At 44.8% G+C, this 18925-nt stretch overlaps 6 protein-coding genes across 6 annotated transcripts, besides 18 other annotated features; 2 read left to right on the top strand and 4 right to left on the bottom strand.

The window, feature by feature from the left end:
- Nucleotides 1-708: 708 nt before the first annotated feature.
- PVX_094540 (hypothetical protein, conserved) lies at nt 709-2470 on the bottom strand (the record flags this gene model as incomplete). Its single annotated transcript, XM_001614326.1, has 7 exons — nt 709-795; nt 969-1060; nt 1232-1272; nt 1445-1534; nt 1835-1886; nt 2054-2113; nt 2272-2470. The coding sequence occupies 7 exons, from the start codon at nt 2468-2470 to the stop codon at nt 709-711; spliced, it is 621 nt and encodes a 206-aa protein (XP_001614376.1).
- Nucleotides 1550-1577: a microsatellite.
- A 1693-nt stretch (nt 2471-4163) lies between the features above and the next one.
- Nucleotides 4164-4193: a microsatellite.
- Nucleotides 4194-4511: 318 nt separating this feature from the next.
- Nucleotides 4512-4532: a microsatellite.
- Nucleotides 4533-5029: 497 nt separating this feature from the next.
- Nucleotides 5030-8636, bottom strand: PVX_094535 (RNA binding protein, putative). Its single transcript, XM_001614325.1, has 4 exons — nt 7355-8636; nt 6740-6904; nt 6344-6422; nt 5030-6190 (listed from the first exon to the last, which is right to left on the bottom strand). The coding sequence occupies exons 1-4, from the start codon at nt 7370-7372 to the stop codon at nt 5700-5702; spliced, it is 753 nt and encodes a 250-aa protein (XP_001614375.1). The 5' UTR covers nt 7373-8636; the 3' UTR covers nt 5030-5699.
- Nucleotides 7688-7749: a microsatellite.
- Nucleotides 8637-8693: 57 nt separating the features above from the next.
- On the bottom strand, nt 8694-12580 carry PVX_094530 (hypothetical protein). Its single transcript, XM_001614324.1, has 4 exons — nt 12422-12580; nt 12160-12230; nt 11845-11948; nt 8694-11714 (listed from the first exon to the last, which is right to left on the bottom strand). Exons 3-4 carry the CDS (start codon nt 11845-11847, stop codon nt 10779-10781), a joined length of 939 nt encoding a protein of 312 aa, XP_001614374.1. The 5' UTR covers nt 11848-11948; nt 12160-12230; nt 12422-12580; the 3' UTR covers nt 8694-10778.
- Nucleotides 10096-10115: a microsatellite.
- Nucleotides 11034-11058: a microsatellite.
- Nucleotides 11454-11487: a microsatellite.
- Nucleotides 11532-11562: a microsatellite.
- Nucleotides 12581-13419: 839 nt separating the features above from the next.
- Nucleotides 13420-13439: a microsatellite.
- Nucleotides 13440-13442: 3 nt separating this feature from the next.
- Nucleotides 13443-14024, top strand: PVX_094525 (thioredoxin domain containing protein; the record flags this gene model as incomplete). The annotated part of the gene is made up of 1 exon (XM_001614323.1): nt 13443-14024. One exon carries the CDS (start codon nt 13443-13445, stop codon nt 14022-14024), a length of 582 nt encoding a protein of 193 aa, XP_001614373.1.
- Nucleotides 13777-13892: a microsatellite.
- Nucleotides 13972-13991: a microsatellite.
- A 105-nt stretch (nt 14025-14129) lies between the features above and the next one.
- Nucleotides 14130-14288: a microsatellite.
- A 90-nt stretch (nt 14289-14378) lies between these two features.
- Nucleotides 14379-14497: a microsatellite.
- Nucleotides 14498-14546: 49 nt separating this feature from the next.
- PVX_094520 (hypothetical protein, conserved) lies at nt 14547-15410 on the bottom strand (the record flags this gene model as incomplete). The annotated part of the gene is made up of 1 exon (XM_001614322.1): nt 14547-15410. One exon carries the CDS (start codon nt 15408-15410, stop codon nt 14547-14549), a length of 864 nt encoding a protein of 287 aa, XP_001614372.1.
- Nucleotides 14588-14609: a microsatellite.
- Nucleotides 15411-15803: 393 nt separating the features above from the next.
- Nucleotides 15804-18743, top strand: PVX_094515 (hypothetical protein, conserved; the record flags this gene model as incomplete). Its single annotated transcript, XM_001614321.1, has 1 exon — nt 15804-18743. Exon 1 carries the CDS (start codon nt 16065-16067, stop codon nt 18741-18743), a length of 2679 nt encoding a protein of 892 aa, XP_001614371.1. The 5' UTR covers nt 15804-16064.
- Nucleotides 15928-15952: a microsatellite.
- Nucleotides 16446-16469: a microsatellite.
- Nucleotides 17014-17070: a microsatellite.
- Nucleotides 18389-18415: a microsatellite.
- Nucleotides 18744-18925: the final 182 nt, after the last annotated feature.

The following is an 18925-nucleotide window of genomic DNA, read 5'->3' as shown; positions in this document are numbered from 1 at the left end:
GGCGCCGGCCTGGGCGGAACACAAGGAGCGGAAAGAAAAAAAAGGCCAACGGCGCACACACGACGCGCGCGCAGGCACATGGGCCCAAGCGCAACACGCACACACACAACGTAACGCAAGGCGTGATACACAAAATGGCAAAAATGGTCACATTTAAAAAAGGAGGGACACGTGACTTTTGCGTGGAATATTTGCGCGCACTCGTCCATGTCTATGAATCGATAAATCGTCGGCTTAAAAAAAAAAACTATTAAAACAAATGAGACTGGGAAAAAAAACGCGGAAGAACAAGTGGGAAAGGAGGCGGAGAAAGCGGCGAGAAAAGAAGGAGAAAAAATAGGGCAAAAAAATAAGGCAACAAAATAGGCAAAAAATGACCAAAAAAAAGCGAGGAAAAAAAAAAAAAAAAATGATAATACATAGTTTAACATTTTTTTTTCCTTTTTTTTTTTCTTTTCCTTTTTTTCCTTTTCCTTTTTTTTCCTTTCTAAGATTTATTAAAATTTAAACACTACGATTTTACAATCACTTTACATCTGCGACAAACGATTTAAAATGAGAAGAAGTGGGAGTGGTGGTCCAATGCAGCTGTGTTGGTGGTCGCAGTGCGCGGGGGTAATGATCTGTTTTTCTTTTTTTTTTTTTTTTTGCACCAGGTGGAGAGCGTCAAAAAAAAATTTAAATGCGTAAAAAGGCGCAAATGCTCTTTTACCCTTCGTAGTCTTCACCATTGTCGTTGTACTTTTTCTTTATGAAGTTTATCACTGTTGGTATTCCAGCAGCTTTGTTTAATTCCTGTTTTTTAGGGGGGGAATAGGGGAATAAGGAAATATGGGGAAACGCGTGCAGAAATGGGCATACACATATAGGTATGCATGCTCGATCTGTTCAACACTACTGTGATTTGTATGTGCTAATCAGTCGAGGCATCCTCAGGGGGGGGTGCCAAAAAAAAAAAAATTTCCTACCTTCAACTTTGACGCCGCGACATTTATGTTTGACTTTACCCATGTGACTTTTTTTTGTAAACTCATGACCCATTCGGGGATGCTGCCGACATCTGAAGGGGGGTGGACACAGATGGGGTTGTTGGAGGGGGAGAAAACACAGAGGGGTAAACATATCTCACATAGGGGGTGCGGAACAGACGTGATAACACAAGCGGGATGCACCTCAAGCAAGCGAGCATAATCTCGCGCATCACTCCATCGCAGCTTCGCATCGTTCTAACCCAGCAAGTTGCAGAAGTAGTCGGCATAGTTAAGGCAGTTCCTGTGAATAGAGAGCGTGTGTGTGGTGAGGGTGTGTACAGGTGCGTAGGAAAACACACATGTGTGTGTACCATGTGCATATCTGAAGGGTCCTCCGTTTGGAGTGCAATTTGCTTCCACTGGGACTTTGCCCCTTTCGAGCCGCCTTTTTCTCTCTGCCTGAACGGCCATACCTTGACAATATGTCGTAGGTGTCTCCGATCCACTGCAGCTTCATCACCTCAACCAAGAGGTCTACTTCTTCCTTCGTCAGTGGAGTTTTACTACAAGTAGGGGGGGTAAAAAAAAAAAGAGACGTGAGATCATCCGAAGAGGTGCACATCAAAATAAAGGGTATGATAAAAAAAAAAAAAAAAAAAAAAAAAAGAAAGAAATCCTGAGGAGACGCTTTAAAGTGTCCTTCTCAAAGTGTGCTTTACCCCTACAAGGAAAAAAAAAAAACACATGCACGTAATGGTGAAGGTGTCCAAATATAGGGGGGACATTTTTTCCCCACATTAGCCACGTTTCACTGTTTGGGGAAAACAAAATAGTAAGTTACCATAGGGATGCTTTCACGATACACGTGGTAGGGATGATAGCGGGCGCTCGTTTTGGTCACCCCCGTTTCTCCGTCTACAGGGGGGATGAAGGGGCGGTAAATCGTGGAGGGGGAGAAGATATGAGCACGTATGAGCATGCATGATAATGTGAGCGGGTGAACGGGTGAAGGGACGAATGCGGAGACGGGCATTTTCGAACCGCCCCACCGCTGCAACTTTGGGGCCTTCCTCTGTGCTTACCTACTATGTAACCGAATGAGTACTCATAGCCGTAGACTTCTACGCCGGCGTGAAAGGCGCCTGTCAGGGGGGAGGCATCACAATCGGGGGCATTTCACCGGTGGAACTATACACACGTGTACATATAAATATATATAAACATGTACATACATATATACATATATATGCATGTGCAGGTGATCACCCTGCGCGCCGCTTAAAACGCACGCATAAATTACCCGCGCCCATCGATCTAGCCACCGTGTTGACAACCTTGGAAACGGCATCCAAGTCATATATATTTAAGTAGACCATACTGGAATTGAAATCCGGCTGGGGGATTTCCTGGGAGCCCCTCGTTTCGTAATGCCCAGACACGTCGCTTTTGTCATCTTTCCTTGCGCATTCTCTTCCCTTGGCTCGGTTTTTCTTCCTCATTGATCCGGGCTGGCTGGGTTGTGACGCGGTGTGCCTTCTGCGGTTTGCCTTCTGCGGTTTGCCTCGCTGCGGCGGTCGCGCTACTTTCTGCGGATTACCTTTTGGTAACGCGGGGCGGTGGCTGTGTGATGCGCTCAAGAGGCGATGGGGATATACATAGGCGAGACCGATCCCTTTGGACTGACAACTGTGAGACGGAGGTTAAAAGCGAGCACGCCTTTTGCGTGTATAGATGGGGGGGAGATACGTACGGTCGGGAAAGTGAAAGCGAGAGTGTTCAGCTGCGCCCGTACAGTTTTTATATATACACTTAAAAAAAAAATTAACGTAAAAAAAAAAAAAAATTGTTCCCATCAGTGTCAAGCTGTTCTCATGTTACATTTTCCCATTATTTTCCTTTTATGTTTAAATAAAACAACAAAACAATGTCTTCAAAGGGTTAGAAAATATGGGGGGAACTTGGGCGGAAGCATTTTCTGTTTTGTTTCATTCTGCGATTGCGTTTGCTATGCTTCGATATATCGCTTTTCGCCGTTTCGCCATTCGCTACTTTGCTGCTTTGCAATTGCCGCTTTACTACTTCGTCATATTATTCATTTTTCTTTTACTTGCTTTTTTTTACGCTTCGCGAGTCATCATTTTGCCATTTGTTTTTTTTCCCGTTTTGTACATTTTTTGTTCACCTGATTGTTCATTTTTTTCCGTTTTTTTTTCGCTATTTTTTCGGTTTTTTTTCGTTATTTTTCGGTTTTTTTTCCCGCCTTTTTGTAATTTTCGCCATGGCGCACACGGGAATTGGAGGCGCGCGGAAAACGGAAGCAAAAAGGGCAGGAAAAAAAAAGCGAAAAAAACGAGGAAAAAAATGCGCAAAATGGGGGAAGTGGACGAATGCGCCGCGTGGGACAAACGCGAAAAGTGAAAAAAATGAAAACGTGCATACATTTCAAGTGTCCGAGGAGTTGGAAAAAACCCACCTTTTCATTCCTAGGGAGGGCAAATTAATCGGCAAGCGGAAAATTACGCAGACGTCTTACGCATGTACGGATTTCCCTTATTTTAGCAGCACAACCGTCAGTGAGCTCTCCCCCTGTTAAGCAAAACTGCTTAAGGGAGTGCTCCCCGCATGTGCCAGTTCAGGCATACAACTTGTGCGGGGTGATTTTCCCTCCCTCCGTGGGGCCCATACCCCATCACGCGTGAACTCATGTATATATACATATACACATTTGTGTGCACACGCATGTGTATGCGCGAATTTGTCAGATGTTTTCGAAGGTGCTATTCTGCCTCGCCCTTTGGGATGACCCACGTGCGCATTATACTTCCCTCCATCTGATGGAGAGCCTCCGTGCCCATTTAACCAAACTGTTCAAATGCTCTCATTTGACGCATCCCATTGAGAAAGCTAGCCTGGGAGTAACAACCACCAAATGAGCATAACCCTATTTTGCTATCCGCAGATACATGCTACGCCCATTTGAAGGAGGGACAAAAGTTCAGCCAACCCATGTCCCTCCAAGAGTGACAATCTGCGTATATGGCTAAGTCGTCAAAAAGGCGTAACTCAATGATAAGTCGGAGTGTGCATAGGGGGAAGTACACAAGGGGGGAATGGGCTGGTCGTCCTCCCCCTCACTTTCCCCATGCCTTCCATTTTTCGGAAAAATTGCAAAAGGAGCATTTCTTACGTTTAGTAATCCTCATGGGGATTGCCTCATTTTGGTAAAACATTCGAATCATATACCTTTTGCTGACAGAGGACTCCCCAAGGTGGAATTCCTAACAAAGGGAATGTCACAACTGAGGGGCACCGAGAATAAAATTCGCTTAACGGAAAATATCTTTCACGGGGTGCAGACGGTTGTATACCATGTGCAGGTTTTCTCGTGCAACGATAAAAAGCAATTTCTTCGTTCGCACGTTTTTACAACCGGGGGTTGGAAGTTGCCCGCGTTGATCTACTTTATAGTCATTTTTCTAAAGGGGCTACTGCTTGGCGTGGCCCCCATATAGTTTCGCGACCCTAGACAGTTTGCTGCGCCGCACACAGCAGGGAGGCTTCAAAAGGATAGTACACCACGGTACACATTTCAACATTTTTTTTCCTTTAAATTGCCACCCTTTCATCTTTCCCAAACGTAGATGCAGTGTGTAATGAGGTTTCTCACATGAACCCCTTACCGTTTTGTAAGTACTAGCACACACGTCCGATGCGCAGTTGGAGAGGTGGAGCAAGTAGCATCGTGCGCTGCGGTGAAGGGTCACTCCTTCCTCCACGTGACAGCCATGCTGAGACGCAAAAAAAAAAAAAAAAAGGGGGAGCTCTTCATTTCGCCTGCTCCTCCGGAGCGTCTCACTGGGTAACATATTTTTTCATCTTTTTTTTTTAAAATAGATTAAAAATTTTGAGTAGTTTCAAATACAAAAATATGAGTTGCGAGAAATTAAAAAAATATATATCTGCACATATATATTTCCTTCCGTATGAACATATGCATATACACTGGTCTTTTTTTTTTTTTTTTTTTTTATTTTTGGCTCAGATAACATAGGGCTCTTAACAATGGCTACTTCCTGCATGCACGCACATATGCACGCGCGCACATACGCACGTATGCACACAGCATACATATACACACACACATACATACATATAACTGCATTATGTAGGTGAGCATATAAAACGGCATAGGCGAGTGGGCACATTTATTTTTATATATACATATACATGGGAACAGGGAGAGGGGGTACGTGAGGGGGAGGGTTTTTTTTTTTTTTTTTTGCTTGTGGTGGGTCTGTTCATTAAACTGGGACTCCATAAAAAGCTTTACTACGTTACACAGCAGGGGGTAAAGAACACACATGGGAGTGGAGTGGTCCATTTTTACATGCCTTTAGTTGCTTACATATGGGCAGTGGGGGCGCGCGCGGAACTGCAGCAAGGTGGGGGCACTTTTCCCCCTCTCTCTCCGCTTGTTCTTCTGTACACTTGCTCTCTGCTACAATTCGATCTTACTACGTATCTATCTTACTACACATCTGTCTTAGGACAATTCTATCTTACTGCGTATGTGTCTTACTGTCTATCTATCTTACTGCGTATCTATCTTACTGCGTACCTGTCTTGCTACGTATCCAATCCTTCTTCGCTTCCACTTTTCTGCTTCGCTCTCTCTTCGCTTTTTCTTTCGCTTTTGCTGTTGCCCCATTCCACGCTGCCTCCCTTCCTTCACTCGGTGTTCTCAAAGTTGACCTTCAAAATGTACCCGTCGAAGTTGCAAAAGTTGAGCGCGTCAATTGCGTTTTTCGCGTCGTACTCACTCTCCATAATGACCGTTCCGGTGACTTCCTTTGATGCGGTTTCCTCATTTTTCAAATCTGCCCTGACCACTCGGCCGTGTTTTTTAAATAAATCTTTTAATTCTTTCCAAGTGCTTTGTGGTGGCAAGTTGTAAACGATGAGGGTGCAGTTTCTCTTGCTGGACATTCTGAACTCGCTTCTTCGGAAATCGTCTCTTCGGAAGTCCCTTCGGAAGTCTCTTCTGTATTCGTCTCTACGGTAGTCCCTTCGAAAGTCGTCTCTTCTGTAGTCCCTTCTGTAGTCAAAATCGCGTCTCCTTCTGGGGTCGTAGAACTTGTCTTTCCTCACGTTGTTGAATCTGCGCTTTTCGTAGTTGCCCGAGTTTTCCTCTCGATCCTCCCTCACGAAAATGAGTCGGTCTGAAGGGCAGCACGGGGTGTGCAAAAACAGGCATGTCAGAGGCGCTCACCATGAAAGAGGCACACGGTACGTATGAAGCAATCAGCACGTGTGAAACACCATGCGCATATGCAACCGCCTCGCTCCACGCAGGCACCGACGAGTCGACTTACCCTCCAACTTGGAATCGTTCAGACTGTTTATGGCCTCCTGCGCCTCCTCATACGTGGCATACTCTACAATTCCACATCCCTGAGCAGATAAGGGGAAAATGGCATCACATGCAGGATGTGCACGCACACAGCTGCACGAGCAGACTTACGCCTCAGGTGCGGTCAAAAAAAATTGGGAAGCTGCTTCATAGCACACTTGTGCGAATACACACACGGGACTAGGCGAGTATCCTACACACACGGCACTATGTGAGCACCCTACACACACGGCACTATGTGAGCACCCTACACACACGGCACTATGTGAGCACCCTACACACACGGCACTATGTGAGCACCCTACACACACGGCACTATGTGAGCACCCTACACACACAACACATGCAGATGACCCACCTTTGACCTTCCCTGCGTGTCCTCGAAAATGTCGACCCGCACGACATCTCCGGCTTTTTTCATGTGCGTCTTCAAAACTGGCCATGTGACTTTCCAGGGCAAATTTCCAACGTAAACCCGACAACCCTTGGCTGGGCTTTGCTGCACAGCGGAGTGAACGGATGCCTATCGCCCGAGGGGGGGAGAAAAATGTTAACGAATTGCATATTGGGTGAAACGCACAAAAAGGGGGTTCCTCCAGGGGGGGCAAGAAGCGCTACGGTGGTACGCATGTGGTATGCATAAGATATGCGGATGGCATGCACACCACCGCTGCGGTGCGTAGCCGCGTCCGCTTTTTCCTTCTTTCGACACTTGGCACCCCCGAAAAGCGCCTTCCGCGCAAATAAATACACATACTGACACAGGCGCAGATTCGCAGCGCGCTCACTCAGCTCTACATTCTCACAGCGTAACTGCACTTTGCGCTTTGGTGCACTTGGCACCCGCAACAGAAGCAACCCTTTCTGTGTGCCGCATCACAACTGATTAAACGATCAGTTGGTGGAAATACAACACTCAATTTTTCGCAAAAGAAATGCGTAAAATGGGGGGGAAAAAAAAATTGCGACTTACATTACTGTTATCCTCCATGGTGAATGGTTATCTTGTTGTGTTGGATTTTTCGGGTTGGTAAAAATTGAGGCCGCTCGCCAAATTGTGAACAGGGGCGCTTGCGTGAATGTAACGATACGAAGGCGCGTACGTGTACGTGTGAGCAAATATAATTATACGGAGGGAGTCGGAAATTCTCGCGTATATGTATTTATGTATTGCTGGGAAAGTGACAAACCGCGGGAAAAAATGGCTGCGCGATTTGCAATTTTTGCAAATTCGGTTGTTTTCCCCCTAGGGAGTTTTTTTTTTATTTTACATATGCGCGCGAGCGTGTTTACGTAAACGTGGGGGTTCACATATATGCTAATCAAACGCTTATGGCCTCTTAAGCTTAGCTGCTCTTTAAAGTGTTCATACAATTAATTAAAATGAAAAAATGAAAAAATGAAAATATGAAAATATGTAAAAATGAAAAAATGAAAAAATGAAAAAATAAAAAAATAAAAAAAATGCTGCAGGGATTTTCTTTAATTAGGTAACTCTATATATGAATGTTTCGTTTGTAACTTTTTTTTTTTTCCGTTTTCTCACTTTTTATATATTATTTTTAAATCTCCTTTTTCCTTTGCTTCGCTTTGCTATGCTACGCTTTGGTTTGGTTTTTTTTTTTTTTTTTTTGATGCCGTTTTATTTTTTTAAAGCGCTTCTTCAAGCCAGTTTGGTTTTTTCCGCCACTGCTGGTTATACTCCAAAAGTTGGCTTTAATTTAAAAAAGTTTGGTAACTAAATAGGGGGTTAAAAAGTTGACGCATTCGCTTGCGTGCGTGGGGGTGGCTATATGCAGAGTATGCAGCAGGGCGGCAAAGCAATGCGTACAAAGTGAGTTATATATGTCGCATGTATGTACCACTCATGTATGTATGCATGTATAACGCACGTACGTGTTATGTAAACCCATGGAATGCTACTCAGATCCTCTCATATGTACATTTCCTCAATTTTGTGTTTCTTCAAAGAAAAACGTTTTTTTTTTTCTCGCAAAACGGGGGATACCAAGAGGGTGATATGTAAAATGCAAAATATATAAACAAACAAACGTGTACAATGTAACTCCTCTTTTTTTTTTTTTTTTTTTTTTGGTAATGTGCTGTTGCGCTTGCAGTTCGTTGGCTTTGTAAGGCCGCTAAAATGCAAAGGGCAAAGGATGTGAAAAGGGAATGCATCATATACCCATGTGAGTAATTTGTACGTACATAACTTGGTGCTGGAATTGTTACCGCTAAAATGGTAAGCGAAAACTGGGTTGTTTTTTTCAATTTTGCAAAAAAAAAAAAAAAAAAAAAAGAAAAGAAAAAAGCAGTGCAAAGTACATTGCAAAATGAACCTCGCGACGTAACAAATGCCCAATCCCACGAGGCAAAGGCAGAACGCATGTTTTTATTTGTTAGGGCGATTTATGTGCCACGAAAATACGCGCGCACATGCTCCTGTACATTGCTTATGCGTATTTGTACGTACAGATACCTGCGTGGTCGATTTCAAAAAAGTAATCCTCCCCCCCGTGCCGCCCGTCGCTTTGCATCCCGCACGAATAAAAAAAATACCCACTGCTGCCGATTCGGAATGCGGGCATAACCATGTGGGTGTGAAAGAGTGGTACAAGTAGAATACTTTGCGATGGGGGTTCCCCTTGGTGCATACGAAAAGCGGAGCGACGGGCGCACTCTTGCGCGGCTCTGTTCATATAAGTATATATACCCTTTTGGTGGGCCGCTTTTTTTTTGGCATCCCCTTTTTTTTGCATACCTCTTTTCGCATACCCTTTTTTTGCCATTGCATCATTTCGTGCATGACAAAGCGAAAGGGCATAGCAACTTAAGTGAGGCGGAACTACCAAAGGGGGACGTTCCCCCACTTATTTTTTCCCCTTTTTTAAATAAAAGCGAATGGGGGCCGCCTCCTTTTTACCTCCAAAAGGGCATCCTCAAAAAGGTTACATTTTTCCATTTTTGCAAAGGAGCGAATTTCCCCACTTGGGGGCGCTGCGCGGAGATGAACGCGAAGGAAAGGTATGACCACTTTTGCCCAGAGGGATTCGGGAGGGTTCAAAATGGGCCCCAGGCCAGCACAGCACTTCGCGTGCGTGCAGTTGTATGCGCCAAAGGGATTATGCATACGGGGCGAACAGGAGAGGGTTCACCCCGTACAAAATGTTAATTTATTTATGCATGCTGTGCGGTATAATATATACCCCCCAGGTGTTCCCGCGTAATGTACGCAAAAAGGGAAGCTCAACAGAGGGGGGAGGCCCCACATATTCGCCTTACACTCGACGTATTATAAGTAGATAAAAAGATACCATTGCGCGCCCCACTTTCCCCTTTTTATAACCACATTTTTGTTCCTCCTCCCAACTGCTATTCGATTAAGCCACTTGCAGTTTTTTTTTCGTGCTTCCTTTTTGGGCCAGCACAGTGCGAAGGGGAATACATCCAAGGGGCGGTTACCAAATGAGGCTTATTTATTCACCTAAAAAAAGGAAGAAAAAAAAACCCGCAAGTCAGTTCCCCCACATATCACCCTTTCATATCCGTTTTAATGGCTGCCTTTTTTTAAAAATGCAAAATTTGCATATGCCAATTAAAGCAAACCCTTCCCCAACAGAGAACAACTTGTAAACGTGTGCCGTGAGTGGAGGCACCCCCATGTGGCGTTACCACCAGTGAGGAGTAGCCGCTTTCTTTTCCATTGCTGGTTATAAAAAAAGGTGGCCTATCAGGGAAGCCAGAACAATGGGTAAAAGCCTTAACACTGGGGAGATGCATCCCCACCGTGTGCCCACTATTTTGTACAGCCTCTTTTTATTGCGCTTTTTGCAAACAAATTACGCGCTTGACGAAGGGTGTTTTCTCCACGCGGGGGAAAAGTGCGCACCGAGGAGTATGCAAGTGAATTAAAAAGGAAAAAAGTACATACAAATGCTGCATTGGTAAGGGGTCAATTGGGAAAAAAAAAAAAAAAAAAAATACATGCATACATACATGCGTGCGTACATACGTACATTTTTATGCACAAGGCGCCTATTAATTGCTACCTTTGTACGTACGTGGCCCCCCCGCCGAGTCGCTAAGCGAATATGCCCATAAAAAAAAAGGGGCCGCTAAACTACCACAAAGAGTGGACAAAACGGTGTGGCAATTTCTTTTTTTCCATTTGGGTAAAAAAAATGTGGCTACATGGTGAGATATGGCCAACTGGGCAGAGTCTCCCTGGTAGGGTTTCAAAAAAGGTAATCATCTTTCAGTATGCCCACCGATGTGTGATCAAACCGGTTGGCACGAAAAGGGGGCCTTACAAGGGTCTACACCATGTGTGTAATGTGGGTCCCTCTAAGAGTACAGCAGGAGCAGATACACATCTTCCACTGCCATACCTGTAGCCGCTAAATTACAATGTGAATGTTTCTCCTCAAGTTGTTTACCCTCTCTAGCACGTCCACGACGGTGGCGACTTGGCTGATGCACTCTCTCTCGTCACTCCTGCTGTCACACCTGCCCAGCTGTTCGACGTACTTATCCAATTTCTGCATGAAGGTGTCCTTTGCTTTATCTAAAATCATAAAGTCTACCCTATAATTTGTGTATTTATCAAAATCGATACCTCCAGTGGGGAAATAATTCTCCTTGGAGATTACCAGATTTGGGGATCTTTGTGTAGAGTCATTTAGATACTCGCGCTTCTGACTTGACTGTCCTTCCATACACCCATGGGGATGCTTCATTTCTGTGTTTTGCAACAGGTCTCGTTTTTTATCTTCCACGTAGGGGTCCACATCGTTTTTCGATAAATGGGTTGATTCTTTTTGGCTTTCTTTTTGACTTCTCATTTGTGTCCCTTTGAGGAGGGAACTCCTGCCACTGTTCATCCACTCGCCGAGGTCATACCCGCACCTTTCCTTTACGTACTGTTTGACCTCTAGCAAATTTTCTATTTCCCCCTTCGTGATGCTATTTCTGTTTAAGATTTGGTTAAACTCGTCATGCTGCAGTTTTATTTCTTTGATGAATTCTACGGGGGACAATTTCTCCTCAAAAAGGGGGTCTCCATAGGTACTTGCGTGGGGGTACTTCTCTGTGCAGGCATCAGGGTGGGTCTCCACATTTGTAGTGTTAGTCTCAGCAGCCAAATTGTGGGGACCCTCCAGGTGGTCATCCCTTCGGCAATCCCCTTCCACCCTTTTCTTTCCATCCACGTTGCTGCTTCCCTTGTTGGTGGGGAGTTCACCCCCTTCTGGGCTTTCCGAGCGAATGTACACGTTGCACTTGGCGCAGAACCGCTCCTCTTTGTGCTTCTGCTTAATCAGGGGGGTCACCATGCACTGCGGTTATGAGAAGAGAATGGGTTATCAGCAGATCATCGATTATGAATATTAAATGGATCACTCGTTGGGGAGCTAACGCTGGGGCGCATCTCCCACGCACAAGCACCAACTGGCGCGCGCATCTTACCATGTGGCAACACTCATTCAGCAAGGTCCAACCCTGCAGCAGCTTATCGCCTATAATCTGGGACGCCGCGAACGGGTCGGCGAGGTCGCTGCTGTTGCTTTCGACTTTCATTTTGTTCGCGCCGGGGGGGTAAGGCGGCACAGGGAAAGTAGGGGGTAAGGCGGCACACGGCAAGTGGGGGGCAGGGCGGCACACGGTAAGTAGGGGGCAAGGCAACTTATTCAGGCATACATACGGCGGGAAAAGCACAACGAAGAATATACAAAGAGGAGCATGCAAACATTCGCAGGGAAGTATACAAGCATAAGCTCTTACATTTAAGCACAACCGGCAGGGAAAGGGGCACCCCCTCAGCGTCACCTACTCAGAAGCTTTGCCTTTTTAAGCTGTTAAAAAGAGGAATTACAAAATTGGGAAATATTTTTATCCGTTAGGGGCGCGTTTTTACGTTGCTTGGTTTTTTCCACAAAGGAGAAATTTAAAATGGAAAAAAAAAGGAAGCAGAAGGGGTGGAGCAAAAATGACAAAATGGTAAAAAAAAACCTGCACGTGATGTGGCACGTTTGGTCAAGCATACTTTCGCTGTGAGCAATTTGGAAAACGCGGGTCAAATGTAGACCACGGCCAAGAGAGGGTTCTCCTGCTGAAGGGAGGAACAACGCACGTAGGTATACCCCGACGCATGCATGCGGGGAAATGAGCGGCATACGGGGGCCGCACAGTTCACACGGCCCATGCGAGGAGGGGCAAAAGCAAAGTTTGCAAAAAAAAAAAATGTCCTCTTCGCGACGCTAAAAATTGTGCGCAAGGCAAAGCGAACGAGGGCTGGCTAACACCTGTGGCAATTTGTCGCCCCTGGTTTTGTATAATAGGAATACGGCACAACATATTGGGGAAAAAAAAAACTGCAAACACGTGTAGCGCACTGCGCCTGTGCTTGGCCATTTGCTCCTCCTTCCCCTTCTTCTGTTTCTTTTTTCTTTTTTTTTTTTTTTTTCGCAAAAGGTATGCTTGGCCAACCATCACTTTGGTAGAGTCCACATTCGTGAAATTTACTCCTTTTTTATCTGCGGGGTGGAAATGCGCGAATGAAAATTTTCTCATTTTCGTACCTTCGTTCGGAGTGTGCTGTAGTACCGTTCGGTGAGTTCGCTGGACATGTGTGGACGCGAGGCGCTTGGTCGTTCGGGAAAGCGGTTTGGTTAAGGTGTCCCCCCAATCGGCGCGTCGCTTCCCCCGTTAAACGTTCGGCACACGCAAGACCGCCGCCCTGCATACGCTTCCGCCAGGGCACACTGGCGTACGGCTTCACAAAACTTCTTGCTGTCGTGAACGGATGAACTTGCGCGGGTATACGTACGCACGTTTGTGAAAATAGAGCTCTACATTTTTACATGCCCATGCGGCCGCCCCTGCGCTTTGGCCAAAGTGCGCACGGACGCAGTCCAAGTCAGGCACACAATTTGATGAAGCGCATTGCGCGTGTGTACCGTTTGTGGAACAAATAAAGGAAAAGCATCCCATCAATCGAAAGAAGGGGAAGCAAAGAAGAGGCAAGCAGAAGCATACGCACGTAGAAGCAAAGGAGGGAAAACAAAATGAATAACAAAGTGACGAGGAACATAGAAAAGCACCTCCTGGAGGCGCTGCGCGACAAGGAAAACGAAATCGACCTGGAAATCAAAAGATACGAAAAACTGGAAAAAAAAATATACGATGAAAATGACGAAGAACTGGAGTTTATAAAAAACAAAAGATTACAAGAACTTAAAAATAAACATAATGAAAATTTAAATTTGCTGAAAAAGGGACATGGGATATATAAGGAAATTTTATCAGAAAAAGAATTTTTCGAAATTTGTAAAAGCTCAAAAAATGTATGTTGCCATTTTTACAGGACGACCACCTGGAGGTGTGAATATTTGGATAGCAAATTGATCAGCATGTCCAAAAAATTTCTTCATATTAATTTTGTTAAAATTAACGCTGAAAAATCTCCTTTTCTCTGTGAGCGCTTGAAAATTTGGTGCATCCCCACCTTGATGCTTATTCAGAACGGACAAACTGAGCACTCCATCATTGGCTTTGACGAGTTAGGCGGCGATAACTTTTCCGAGCAGACCCTCATTAATGTTTTAAAGAAATGGAAGCTGATTGATTCTCGGGAGGCGGAGGATTGATTGAATTCTTTTTGCGCAAGTGATGATTAAGGGGGGGTGCACCTTGTGCGTGTGTTGGATGCCTCCCTATGTGAGTGTATCCCTTCTGTTCGTGGTTCTTTTTTTTTTTTTTTTCCTACCCCTATTAGGGTTTCCCCAGTTGGGTTCCCCCAGTTGGATTCCCCCCGTTTTTATGTAATCATGCCGTATGGGGCTATCCAACTTTGCCCCCACTTTCGCTCATTCATCTCGCGCCCTGCCCATTTTGTTCCCTTCGCAGCGCTGTTTATTCACGCCATTACAAAACAGTATCCCTTTGTCATAATTAAATTGTGATTTTCCCGCTACTTTGGCGAAGTTGCGTGTGAGTAAATGGCCACACAGCTTCGGTTTGATAAGCGGCCCCTTTGGTGGCAGCGGAGGAATGCAAGTATTTTTACAGCCCAGTGGGAGGTTCTTTTAATGGGATGGCCATAACTCCTAACTGCTATACACACAAATGGTGCGAAGATACTCTTGGGGGGGATGGAATAGCCCCACCTATTATACGGTCTTCCCTATGATCTGCATCATGTCCATGAATTCCAACACCTCCACGTTTTCCTCCCCGCGGTTTTGACACAATTCCGAATTTACAATAATCGCTCGGACGAGGTCGGACATAAGAATGTACTTGTAACTCATGGGAAGAAAGTCGCTAGCGATGGTGTATAAAAATTCGGAAAGCCTTTTTGGGACGTTCTTCCCTCCGAAGTTGCCCCAGGCGCTATGGAGAAGAGCACCTCTATCGCCGCTATCACCGCCATAATCATGAATTACGTAAAATGGGCAGAAGATCGAAATTCTCCGTTTGCCTGGCTGCCGCCTAAGCGCATCAACAATGGAGTCGCAATTGCTCAAGCACAAAATGTTTATGTGGTCCACCTCGTATTTCCTGTTCAAATTTAATGTGTTAAAAAATTCGTCTTTTTCTTTTTCATCATACGTAAAGAAACTTACGAGGGGGGGCATATCCTCTTCATCATTTTTACGCAGTTCGTTGTTGGGAATTCCAGTTGGTTTCTCTTTCACCGTGTCGCTATGCAATTTTTTCGCTTCAAATTTGTCTTCCTCATCTGTGCGGTCATGAGCATGCTGCGTCCCTCTGGAGGTGAGCTGTAGAAGGTGCTCCCCGATGTTGCGGTCACGCGGAGGGCATTTCAATTTGTCGACCAAGTTGTGATCTGAAAAGTACACCAATTTGTTCCTACTCACATGTTCGTATTTGAAATGGCAAAACTTTTCACTTACATAAATTTCTTTACAAAGAATTGACAAATCCAGGTGTGCAATTATCTGCTTGTACAAGTTACTATTTTTTACGTTTTTGTCAAAAAAGACGAACTTGTACGGTTTAAACGCCGCCATTGGGGAAAATTACGCAGAAAAAAAAAAAAAAAAAAAAAAAAAAAAAAGCTAGCTGGTCAGGTAAAAATCGTTCTACATGGTTGCCAACTAGGGAGGGGGTGGGGGTACAAATCAAGGAAAGTACGTCAACGGGTGTGGGCACATTACTGACAAGTGGCGCGTGCGTACGTGAATACAAATGTATATGCGTTCGAAAGTGTGGAAAAATTAGTTAGCAGGGTTAAGTCAAATGTAATCAACACTCCACAAGGAAAAAATGGAAAAAAATAAAATTACGAACGGGAAGGGTGTAATCGTTCGACCGTTCGTGGGGTGGAAAAGGCGATAGCGCAGTGGTGAGGAGGCACATCCCGCTGCGGCAGTTGTTTTTTTTTTTTTTTTTTTTTACTTTCCAGTGCGGGAAAATTCACCCGTGGGTGCTCGTGACTCGTTTAACGGCACAACGGCGCGTCGGCTTGCATTTTCACTTGTAATTTCGTCCTCACGTAGGATTTGCCACTCACTCCATTTTTTCATTTCCAAATGGGAAAGGCGAAATAGCTGCCTGGTGAAACTTCGACCGTTGACCAATCTGAGAAAAAAAAACAATGAAGCATTACCAGACGCAGCAATTACCCTCGCAGGTCCTGCAAAATTTTCTGAGGAGCTGACAAGATGATAAAATGTGTAAGGGGAAGAAGGCAAAGGAGGGGCCTTCTTTTCTGGTGTCATAGGAGGAGCGTGTTTGTGCCAAGCGAGAGGGATGTCGCAAAATTATCAGCGAAGAGCCTAGGCAACTACGCATTCGACATTTTAAGAATATCGAACGAAAATAAAGCCATGTACGAAATGTTCAAAAAAAGAATAATCGGTGAAATAGGCTCATTTGACGCAAAGGACTGTTATAGGGTGTTAAAATCTTTGGAAATGAATAACAAACTGAATGAAGAAGAGGAGATGGTAAGAAACGTCTTGCATCAGATATCCGTACAGACATGCAAATATTCAATCAAAGAGATATGTGACATTTCTTTTTTATGTTCCAAGTTAAATTTGGTGTACATTCCCCTGTACGCATCATTATCCATTTCGTTTTTGAACAAAATAAACTTGGCAACTCCTGAAAACTTATCCATTTTAAGTTTAAGTTTTTGCAAAGTACAAATAAGAGACGTCAATCTATTTAACCGAATAGCCATTGCAACGTTGAATGTGCTCCACATGTTTGACGTGGAGAGTTTGGTCAACGTGTTGATTTCGCTTGCCTACTTGGACATCAAAAAGGATATGCTGTTATACTCCTCTGTTGACATTTTTGTAAAAAATCAAAACAAGTTGAACGGTGATCAGCTCGTAAAAATTGCACACGTGTATTCCAAATTCGACTTTGTAAATAAGGAAATAAACTCCCTACTTGTGGAGAAAATTCCCGCGTTCGTTCCGCACTTAAACAATGTGCAGCTGGCCGAGTTAGCGATTTCGTTAAACAGGCTAGGAGTTCACTCGCACGTTACTGGTAAGTTTGTTACCTGTGTGAACTTGTCCCACTTGGCATTCCCCGTCGCCGTCAAGGTGATCAACATACTGTCCACCGTAAACCGAGTGCGAAGCGTAAGCAGCGTGCACAGCGTAAACCACTCGCACAGCGTGCAGCGCGTCAACGTCGAGTTTAAGTACGACCAAATTTTGTCCTGTGTGCAAAATTTTTTGTTCGTTCATGGGAGGGGAAATCACCTGAACGGCAAGGTAAATTTGGACACTTTGCGAGATTTGGAAAAATCTCCCCATTTAGCGAGCGACGGGAGGAGCGGCGGAAGGAGCGGCGGCACGATAGACAGCACGAGTAACGGAAGGAATGTTTTGCCTACCGAGGTGGTCAGTAACAACGTGGGCGAACAACACACTGAGGGGGGCGGCCCACTGGCGGAGGACGAATGGGGGGAGCCATTTCGGCTAGGCCACCTTGCGAGTGAGTACAGCCCCATTCATGATATGCAGAGCAGTTCCCAGTTTTACTTCCCCCTTTTGGAGGGCACTTTAAAAAAAACGAATTCATGCGGAAGCGAAATGAAGAGCCGCGTTTTTTCTGAAGAAGAACTAACCCAGCACTATTTGCATTACAATTTGAGGCAAAAAATAAATCCCAATTCGGTGTGCCAGTTGAATGTAGACCTATTTGAATGTCTGGTGAATTTTCTTCTGCAAAATTGTGTAAGCGAGTATGAAGACAAATTTAAATCTTTCTTAAATTGCATAAGTCGGGAAATTATTCTTTCAAAGGAGTACTTAAATTTCAATTGCCTAATAAAAATTTTTTCCGCCTTATTTAAAACGCCAATCATATGGAACTTGTCACTTTTAAATTTAAGTTCCGTCAATTCTGCCAAGTGGAGAAAGAAGTGCCTCTTTTATATTAACGAGGATACCGATTTTTATGAACAATTAGTGAAGCGCTATTTTGGTATTTTCCACGCATCTGAAAATGCGGATAACCACAGCTTGGTGCTGTGCTTTGTTGTGAATCTGTTGAATGCTGAGTTGAAGCATGCGCACAGCTCGTCAATCGAAAAATGTTTAGAGCATTACGCGTTGGTACGGAGGAAGGGTAAAGACGAAAAGGTGGGCTACCCCATAGAGGACCAAAGTGTGTATACTTTTGTGGAGTACTTTTATAAGGACATCACCCTGTGGGGGAAAAGCAGGCATCGATTCGGTGCAACTGCGGAGGAAGAAGCGGCTCCACCAGAGGAAAACTCACCCGTGGTGTATACCTTCCCCTACGCCATGAAGGACAGCATACCAAATAAAATTCTAACTTTAGAATTATTTGGAATTGTTCAAAAATTTACGAAAAATGTGAAGATGTATTTTAAGGAGGATGCCTACACAATATCGCTGTTCGAATTTGATAACTACGTGGCTTACTTGTTTTTGGAGCCTCGGGATTTTTTCTACTCCCCGGGGCAAGGCACCGAGTGGGACCTCTTGAGGGAAGTGAGTGTGCGGAATGAACCTATGGAAGAGGAGCATAAATCCGCTGGATCTTCTGATGTGAGAAACGCAGGTGGGTTGTCAAAAACGCAGGCAAAGGGAAGTATCCCCCCAAATCGAAATCCCCAGACAGAAAAAAAACAGCTGCTTCTAATTTGCGACATTTCGTACGACCCATATGAAGTTTTTCAGAACAAAAACTATTTCGTTAAGTCGGAGACATTAGTAAAAATAAATTACTTGCTGATTAAGGGGTACAGCATAATCGCCATTCCGTTTTATTCCTGGAGGTGCATGAGTTACGAGGAGAAGATGGGCTCCATTAGCGCGCTTCGGCAGAGCGTCCTGGACGGGCAGGGTTGAATTGGTTAAGGGAGCAGGCGAAGGTTCTCTCCAGGCCGGTGGGGCGCCTCACCCCATGCGTACAAATGAATGGTGCGAAGAAGGATGCAAAGTGATGCATAACGACATGCACACTATTTTGAACATGTTTAAGGAGTGCGATGTGTCTCTCTCGGAAGGGATTTGCACAAATGGGGGTACCC

Source organism: Plasmodium vivax, chromosome 8 (assembly GCF_000002415.2).
Source record: "Plasmodium vivax chromosome 8, whole genome shotgun sequence".
NCBI lineage: Eukaryota > Apicomplexa > Aconoidasida > Haemosporida > Plasmodiidae > Plasmodium > Plasmodium vivax.
The sequence above is the reverse complement of the archived record's forward strand: the minus strand, read 5'-3'. Positions and strand labels throughout refer to the sequence as shown.

What these genes read in the sequence shown, in the direction of transcription:
- PVX_094535 (XM_001614325.1), bottom strand. An exon ending in ACACGCAGGGAAGGTCAAAG is followed by an intron (nt 6,423 to 6,739) that starts GTGGGTCATCTG and finishes TTATCTGCTCAG; the next exon opens with GGATGTGGAATTGTAGAGTA. An exon ending in GAACGATTCCAAGTTGGAGG is followed by an intron (nt 6,191 to 6,343) that starts GTAAGTCGACTC and finishes GCTGCCCTTCAG; the next exon opens with ACCGACTCATTTTCGTGAGG.